This window comes from Anolis sagrei, chromosome 1 (genome assembly GCF_037176765.1).
Source record: "Anolis sagrei isolate rAnoSag1 chromosome 1, rAnoSag1.mat, whole genome shotgun sequence".
In the NCBI taxonomy this organism is placed as follows: Eukaryota; Metazoa; Chordata; class Lepidosauria; order Squamata; family Dactyloidae; genus Anolis; species Anolis sagrei.
Genome location: NC_090021.1, coordinates 130,771,106 through 130,780,574, shown reverse-complemented (window position 1 = coordinate 130,780,574; position 9,469 = coordinate 130,771,106). Strand labels below are relative to the sequence as shown.

At 43.3% G+C, this 9,469-nt stretch overlaps 1 protein-coding gene across 1 annotated transcript; it reads left to right on the top strand.

Annotated features, from left to right (window-relative positions):
- Positions 1 to 1,425: 1,425 nt before the first annotated feature.
- IAH1 (isoamyl acetate hydrolyzing esterase 1 (putative)) lies at positions 1,426 to 9,158 on the top strand. The gene is made up of 6 exons (XM_060787574.2): positions 1,426 to 1,536; positions 3,326 to 3,378; positions 5,489 to 5,637; positions 7,339 to 7,500; positions 7,656 to 7,777; positions 8,876 to 9,158. Exons 1-6 carry the CDS (start codon positions 1,456 to 1,458, stop codon positions 9,056 to 9,058), a joined length of 750 nt encoding a protein of 249 aa, XP_060643557.2. The 5' UTR covers positions 1,426 to 1,455; the 3' UTR covers positions 9,059 to 9,158.
- The last annotated feature ends 311 nt before the right edge of the window (positions 9,159 to 9,469 follow it).

The window sequence follows — 9,469 nt, the reverse complement described above, 5'->3', positions numbered from 1 at the left end:
AAACGCCCAGCAACCCAACAGGACAGGAATTCATTGCCATTTGTGCCCAGGTGGGAGTGAAAATCCCTGACTGCAGAAGAACAAAAGCAGAAATGGCTCCTGCTGTTGCTGCAAGTTGGAGGAGGAATCGCTAATGGAGAAGGCCATGGAAAAGAAGAGATGGCTCCACCTTGAAGAGGACCACTGCAGCCGCTGCAAACACCACAATCAACAGAGCAATGTCTTGAAATTCATGCTTGTGATAAACAATAGGGATTAAGTCATTTCCCCCTCTATTTTCCCTTCCCCTTTCTTTTCTAGTCCTTCTTTCTTTGTGTTATACTGCATGTTAAATTGTGTTATATGACACGGTTGATTATACAAGACCAAGACCATGACAAAAAGGTACAGGTGGAGGGTTCACAGAACAGGAAGCAAACAGGAAGCAAAAGATTAAACTTGTAAACAAACCTACATAACCTATCTTGTTCATAACTTGAGGACTGCCTGTACTTGTGCCATTGGGAAATTACCTATCTACCTACTTATTTATCCTTTTGCTGGCAAAAAGGTTTCCCCTGAAATAAAGTCTTGTTGTGTTTGACTCTGGGGATTGGTGCTCATCTCAATTTTTTAAGCTGAAGAGCCAGCGTTGTCTGTAGACACCTCCAAGTCATGACTGCATGGAGCACCCTTCCCTTCCGGCCGAAGCAGTACCTATTGATCTACTCACATTTGCATGTTTTCAAATCTTGCCCTGAAAACTGTGTCATAAGATCACTATAGGTCAGGAATGACCCAAAGCCAAACAAGGGCTCGAGTCTGTTGTTGTCTAGCGGAGACCCCATGCATTTCCACAGGGTTTTCTTCAGCAGGTGAAATGTGGGCACACAAAATCCGGTCCGGAGAACCTTCCCCATTTATAGACCAGGAATGGGCAAAGTTGGGCCCTCCAGGTGCTTTGGACTCCAACTCCCATCATTCCTCACAGCCTCAGGCCCCTTCCTTTTCCCCCTCAGCCGCTTAGAACGGCTGAGGGGGAAAAGGAAAGGGCCTGAGGCTGTGAGGAATGATGGGAGTTGGAGTCCAAAGCACCTGGAGGGCCCAACTTTGCCCATGCCAGTAACAGACCCTCTTGTGCTCAGTCATGGGTGCCTCCTTTCCCATGAGAATGAAGGCCAGGGAAGAGGTCAGAAGAGACTATGAATGAAGTTATTCCCTGGCTCCATGTTAGGGAATAATGGGAGTTGTGGTTTGATAAGGGACCAAACTGAGTAAAGAAGAGAAGGCTCAAGGCCTTGTCAGACAGAAGCTCCCCTGGTTCCAGAGCCCTGAGCCATGGCAGTGGCAAACAATATAGTTCCTTTCCCGCCCAGCATTTCCTCCCTCGCTCTGCATGGCTCCTCCTCCTCCTCCTTCCATAGTGAGGAGGGAGGGAGTGAGGAAGGCAGGGCTCCTCCTCCTCCTTTTGGGCCCATGGCGGCGTCGGAGGCCGGTTCCCGGGGCTGGCCTCTCCTCTGGCCCCGGCTGCTCCTCCTGGGGGACTCCATCACCGAGGTAGCCAGCCAGAAGCTCCTTCCCAGCCATCCTTATGGCACCCCTCCTTCCTTCCCTTCTCTTCCCGCCCACTGAAGGCTCCAGAGGGGGATCTTCAAAGAATGCCATTCTGGGTTGCTGTGAGTTTTCCAGAAGCATTCTCTCCTGACGTTTCGCCCACATCTATAGCAGCCATCCTCAGAGGTTGTGAAGTCTGTTGGAAACTAGGCCAGTGAGGTTTATATATCTGTGGAATAATGTCCAGGGTGGGAGAAAGGGCTCTTGTGAATGTTGCAGTTGGCCACCTTCATTAACATTGCAGCTTCAAAGCCTGGCTGCTTACTGCCTGGGGGATCCTATGTTGGGAGGTGTTAGCTGGCCCTGATTGGTTCTTGCCTGGAATATATCTGTGGAATAATGTCCAGGGTGGGAGAAAGTCTCTTGTCTGTTTGAGGCAGGTGTGAATAGTGCAATTTGCCACTTTGATTAGCATTTAATATACTTGCAGCATCAAGGTCTGGCTGCTTACTGCTTGGGGAATCCTTTGTTGGGAGGTGTTAACTGGCCCTGATTGATTCTTGTTTGGAATATATCTGTGGAATGTCCAGGGTGGACAAAGAACTCTTGCTGTTTGAGGCAGGTGTGAATGTTGCAGTTGGCCACCTTGATTAGCATTGAATGGCTTTGCAGCATCAAGGATTCCCCCAGCGCAGTAAGCAGCCAGACCTTGAAGTTGCAACGCCATTAAATGCTAATCAAGGTGGCCAATTGCAACATTTCCGCCTGTTCTTTCTCCCACCCTGGACATTCCCCAGATATGTAATCCCCATTTGCCTAGTTTCCAACAAATCTCACAACTTCTGAGGATGCCTGCCATAGATATGGACAAAACATCAGGAGAGAATGCTTCTGGAATATGGCAGTACAGCCCAGAAATCTCACAGCAACCCAGTGATGAAAGGCTTTGACAATACAATGTCATTCTGTGCTGTGCTGGATTGCAGGTGGAAACCGTGGAAACTGAGGTGTCTCTCACTGGTTCATCTAGCCCTGGGAGTTCTGTGTGCCAAGTTTGATTTAATTCCATTGTTGGTAGAGTTCAGAATGCTCCTTGATTGTAGGTGAACTATAAATCCCAGCAACTACAACTCCCACAGGACAAAATCAATACCCTCCCCCAATCCCACCAGTATTCAAATTTGGGTGTATTGGGTATTTGTGCAAAATTTGGTCCAGTATAAAAAATACATCCTGCATATCAGATATAAATAATTTAATAATAATAATAATAATAGTAATAAAACTTTATTTAAACCCTGCCTCCATCTCCCCAAGGGGACTCGGGGCGGCTTACATAAAGCCACATCCATCAATACAGTAAACACAATATGAACACAAAAAAACACAACACAAAATGAAAAAATAAATTACATAAAAGCAAAACCATATTTACATTACTATTCATAACAGCAGCAAAATGACAGTTACGAAGTAGCAACGAAACTAATTTTATGGTTGGGGGGTCACCATAACATGAGGAAGTGCATTAAGGGGTCATGGCATTAGGAAGGTTGAGAAACACTAGTGTAATGGGACTGAGGGTAGCCATGGATTTTAGTATCCAAATGGGGCCCTGGACCAAATCCCAGCAGATACGGAGGCCTGGTCTATAAAATCCAGTGAGCCCTTTTGAGAACTATAATGCTGTAAGAACCACTTGTTCCTATATTAGCTGGGTAAGGCATTGCAACTATAAACTATATTGCTCTGACTGGAAATCTTAGTTCAGTGTTTATTATCTTCTTTCTAGTTTTCTTTCCAAGAAAATGGATGGGGGGCATCACTTGCTCACAGATTAGCCAGGTAAGATATTCTCAAAATGTCTGGTTCGTTCGTTTTCAAATAAATTTCTCTGAAATTTCTTAACCTGACAGTGTCTAAGAACAAACACAGTCATTTTGAGACACAATATCCAAAACCTCAGTGTTGTTTTCCTTTCTGTTTCTGTTATGGACATAGGCTGGAAATCTCCATTCTTCTCTTTTTCAATATCAACCAAAGTATTAGTTTTAAAGGAACTTGACAGGAATCCCATCCTTCCACAGTTCTATAGCTCAATACTTCAAAAAATTGTTGTTCATTCGTTCAGTCGTCTCCGACTCTTCGTGACCTCATGGACCAGCCCACGCCAGAGCTCCCTGTCGGCCGTTACCACCCCCAGCTCCCTCAAGGTCAGTCCAGTCACTTCAAGGATGCCATCCATCCATCTTGCCCTTGGTCGGCCCCTCTTCCTTTTGCCTTCCACTTTCCCCAGCATAATTGTCTTCTCTAGGCTTTCCTGTCTCCTCATGATGTGGCCAAAGTATTTCAACTTTGTCTCTAGTATCTTTCCCTCCAGTGAGCAGTCGGGCTTTATTTCCTGGAGGATGGACTGGTTGGATCTTCTCGCAGTCCAAGGCACTCTCAGAACTTTCCTCCAACACCAGAGCTCAAAAGCATCTATCTTCCTTCGCTCAGCCTTCCCTAAGGTCCAGCTCTCACATCCGTAGGTTACTACAGGGAAGACCATGGCTTTGACTAGGCGGATCTTTGTTCAAAAAATAATGACTTTTAATTACTGGAAGAGGGAGAGCCAGACAATTGTGCCCTCAGATACCACTTCTCTCCCGTCCTGCAATGGATATAGCACATAACATTGTGTAACAGGCACCTTCACCAAAGATCCTGTGCATATGCCAGTTTGCCACTTCCGTGTGATAAAGTTCCTAATACAAATAACAACAGCCTTAAATAAACCCTAAACGGTTCTGGCCCAGACTACCTGTCCGAATGTATTTCCTGCCACGAACCATCACAAACTAACAAAATGAAGTTCAACAGGGACAAATGCAAGATACTCCACTTTGGCAGAAAAAATGAAATGCAAAGATACAGAATGGGGGACGCCTGGCTCGAGAGCAGTACGTGTGAAAAAGATCTTGGAGTCCTCGTGGACAACAAGTTAAACATGAGCCAACAATGTGATGTGGCGGCAAAAAAAGCCAATGGGATTTTGGCCTGCATCAATAGGAGCATAGTGTCTAGATCTAAGGAAGTAATGCCACCCCTCTATTCTGCTTTGGTTAGACCACATCTGGAATATTGTGTCCAATTCTGGGCACCACAATTCAAGAGAGATATTGACAAGCTGGAATGTGTCCAGAGGAGGGCGACTAAAATGATCAAGGGTCTGGAGAACAAGCCCTATGAGGAGGGGCTTAGGGAACTGGGCATGTTTAGCCTGAAGAAGAGAAGGCTGAGAGGAGATATGATAGCCATGTATAAATATGTGAGAGGAAGCCACAGGGAGGAAGGAGCAAGCTTGTTTTCTGCTTCCTTGGAGACTAGGACGCGGAACAATGGCTTCAAACTACAAGAGAGGAGATTCCATCTGAACATTAGGAAGAACTTCCTGACTGTGAGAGCCGTTCAGCAGTGGAACTCTCTGCCCCGGAGTGTGGTGGAGGCTCCTTCTTTGGAAGCTTTTAAGCAGAGGCTGGATGGCCATTTGTCAGGGGTGCTTTGAATGCAATATTCCTGCTTCTTGGCAGGGGGTTGTACTGGATGGCCCATGAGGTCTCTTCCAACTCTTTGATTCTATGATTCTATGATTCTAAGTTTGCGCGACATTTTTCACGTTGCATTGCGTGAAAAAGTTTCCTGTGAGAAGGTTCTGTGCAATTTTTTGAGTGCCAAAATAGAGCCCACTGCAAAGAGGAAAGATTCAGTTTGCAGCTTACAAAGTTTAAGGCAGAAATGAGAAAGATTTCTGCAGCAACATTTAGGATTTAAATTCTTTTCCAGTTTATTGACACTTTATAGAGAGAACATACGATTTGCACTTGAACAAAAAGGCACCAGAACAGCTTCTAATGTTTTAGAATAGAGAATTATAGGTGGAGATTTTTGAGATAAAAATGTGCATTCATTTCAGAAAGTGTGATGTCGTGAATCGAGGACTCTCTGGCTACAACACACGATGGGCAAAAATTGTCCTTCCAAGACTGGTCTGTAAAGATTCCAATGCTAAGAATACCATTGCCGTAACAATTTTCTTTGGAGCCAATGACTGTGCTTTAAAAGGTATAGTGTATTTTTATAGCGTATTATTATTTTATTTTATTGGTTTTTTATTCTTGCATAGTTTTTATTTTTATTACAATTTCATTTTTATTACAATTTGTGTTATCATGTTATGTCAGATTCTTGAAAGCCTAAACACTAATGTCAGCTGAAAGTATCACAGGTAAAAAGAGTTAGATGAACTAAGGAAATAAATATCAAACATTATTAAGGTTTCAAGCAGTGTCTCCATGTATGGACTAGCCTTTGTTTGAAGAATGCAAAGGTAAAGGTTTCCCCTGATATTAAGTCTAGTCGAGTCTGACTCTGGGGGAAGCTGTTAATTTCCATTTCTAAGCCAAAGAACTGCCGTTGTCCGTAGACACCACCAAGGTCATGTGGCCGACATGACTGCATGAAGTGCCATTACCTTCCCGCAGAAGCGGTACCTATTGATCTACTCACATTTGCATGTTTTCTAACTGTTAGGTAGCCAAAACCTGGGGCTAACATCAGGAGCTCATCCCGCTCCCTGGATTTGAACTGCCAACTTTTTGGTCAGCAAGTTCAGCAGTTTAACCCACTGCACCACCTTCTGTTGACGAATGTAAGGTCAGGCCAATTATGTGCAAGAGTAAAAAGAGCTGTCTTTGGAAAGTATTTGGAAAAGCTGCCATGTTTTGACTCCAGTTTATTAAGCAAAAAGCAATGCAATAATTAAACTGAGGGAAATCACATGGAAGGTCCTTATACACTTCCCATTTCTTATCCCTATTATTTCAGCCTAAATATGTGCGTTCAGGTGAGAGATAGGCCTATCTTGTGTGCGAATTGTGCCCACGCAGATTATTTTTGTTGGGGAATCTGAGCTGTTAGGCTCAAAAATAACCTTCAGTTGGGGCAATTCCACGAAAAATGTATCAGAGTAACAAGAGCTGGGGGTGGTGATGGCCAACAGGGAGCTCTGGCGTGGGCTGGTCCATGAGGTTACAAAGTGTCGGAAATGACTGAACGAATGAACAACAATAACACCAGGAGTAAACTCCTTAACCAGCAGAAACGTATGCGTGGTGAGCTGAGATAGGCTTCTATTCTTCAGGATGGCTCAGGATTGCAGAGTCAGAACTTTAGGTTCAAAAATATTTATTGAAGTAAAAGAAATACATTCTCGATAGAAAAGATCTTGGAGCTAACTAGCTTCCTAAATCTCATCTTCTAAAGAAGGTAAAATATCCATGCAGCTACATCTTGCCTAGAGAGAGGCAAAATGGGCATCCTCATTGGGAGAAAAGAAAAACAGAAGGCCCTAAAATGGTGGAGACCGCATGGTCAACCCAGGGCAGTTTAAACTTAAGAGGAAGTTTGTTCACAGAATCCCATTACTACATCATTAAAGGAGAAGGAGACAGTGGCTAGCAGTAAACAGGAGAGACAAATCCCTTTTGGGAAACATGCATAGGAATGTGGGGGAAGGAATCCCTCAGTTTAGCCCTGTCTCTCGTCTAGCTACTCATCGAGGACTAGAAACTTGATGAGACAAAATACTTGTGTCATCAATTAAAAACAATTTTAATATTTATTTAATGTAACATTTGTCCAGTGTGATTATTTTATTCCTTTCTTCTTTTGATACTATGGGTGTGCATCCATATTCATGCCTAGTTACGATGTAGGACGCTAACATTAGAATCTCACTTTGGTTAAACTGGTTTTTTTTAATAGATGTGAATCCAAAACAACACGTCCCACTAGAAGAATATACCAGCAATTTGAGAAGCATGGTCCAGTACCTCAAATCTGTGGACATTGGAGAGGATAAAATTATTCTGGTGACGCCACCACCGCTGCATGAAGCAGCTTGGGAGAAAGAATGCATTGCCAAAGGTAATTGAGATCTAGCCCTTATTTTGGATTAAAATATATATTTTTAATTACTTTAGCACAAAAGGAAATCCCAAAACACATTTCACTATGTCCTGAGTTTTCTTCCAACTTTAATTTGGTTGCTCACATTTTCTTCTTTTACTTATTATATTCAGGTGACAAACTGAACAGGCGCAACTCTATCACTGGGGAATATGCCAAAGCCTGTGTTAAAGTGGCTGAAGACTGCGGCACTTCTATCATTGATTTGTGGACGCTGATGCAGAAAAATAACCAGGTGGGCTCTCTGGGAGTGGTGATGACACAATTCACAAAACACCAATGCACATTAAGGGCTTTTTTCCATTTACTTTGGTGGGAATTTGTTATCTGGCCACCATAGTTTGTAGCTAGCTATGAACTGCGTAGTAAGTGTAGATGGGGTCTGAGATGCTCATTCCTTCAATCGGAGGGAGATTTTAAAAACCATAGTACACTTTCAACAATCAACCAGTGTAACCAGTGTTTCAGCATTATAAGCTGCCTTTGGTCCTGTGCCAGGAGAAAAGTAGGATATAAATGGAATGAATACTAGTAGAATAGGTAAAGTAAAGGGTTCCCCTGACATTAAGTCTAGTCGTGTCTGACTCTGAGGGGTGGTGCTCATCTCCATTTCTAAGCTGAAGAGCCGGTGTTATCCGTAGACACCTCCAAGGTCATGTGGCTGGCATGGCTGCATGGAGCGCTGTTATCTTTCAACCAGAGTGGTACCTATTGATCTACTAACATCTACATGTTGGCAGAAGCTGGGGCTACCAGCGGGAGCTCACCCCAGCCACCAACCTTTCGGTCATAAAGTTCAGCAGCTCAGCGGTTTAACCCGCTGTGTCAGCAGGGGGCCCTACTAGTAGAATAGTGAAGAAAACATACTGAAGAAAATCAAAAAAACTATTCAAAATATCACTTCCAAGTGAATACAGATTGGATGCTAATGAGAGCATTAGGCAACAAGATTAACATGAAAGAGCAATGGTTTAAAACCATGATTTTAGCAGGACAGGCAGTGATAGCATAAAGTTAGAAATATGAAAAAATGAACTATGGAAAACTGGAATAATTACCTTTACAATCAGGTTCAATCCGATATTATAGTATGTTTAATTCAGGACGATATGCAGAAGGGTAAAATAAGAATTGAAAATAAATGGATGGTTTATATGGAATGGATAAAAAGCAGTGAAGACAAACTAAGAAAATTGTCCTCATGGTTAAAGATACAGAGGAAGTATCTGATGAGTGGTCTGGTTGGAAGGATTTTGACAATGAAAAACATCACCACCACCACCCCAATCCGTGAAGAATAGTTCATAATGTGCTTTTTAATTCTCCATTTTAGGATTTTAGCCACTATCTCTCTGATGGGCTCCATTTATCAAGGGAAGGAAATAACTTCCTGGCAAGCCAGCTTTGGTCACTCCTGGAAAAAAAGGCCTCTGCACTCCCGGTGCATCTTCCTTATTGGCGTGATGTGGATCATCTCAATCCAGAATCTACCTTCCAGGGGAACCCTCATGACTGAGAAGAGCAGCACACACTGGCGCTCCTTTACAGATAGCAGGAGTTTCTGTAGACATATAGAACATTTTGGGGTTTTTTTATTATTAAAGTCATTAACACTGTCTCATGACACTATTCACATAGCAATGATGGGTGGTGTTGGTTAGGGATCATGGCAACTGAAGTTTGCATATCGCTGGAGGTTTCACAGATGGGGGAAGCCTACACTAAACGTTCAGACTCATGTTCTTGCATCCTATAAATTCATCCAGCCTTCTGATTCCAGAATGAGGGGCGGAAGCAAGCATAGTGGCCCCAGAGACAGGACCCTGACATCCTCAGGACTCGGTTTTCAAAATACACTTGCTTTCTCTTCCTCAATGTCTACAATTTGCTTAAATGGAAAAAAAAAGAACAAAACTACTTGGGACAT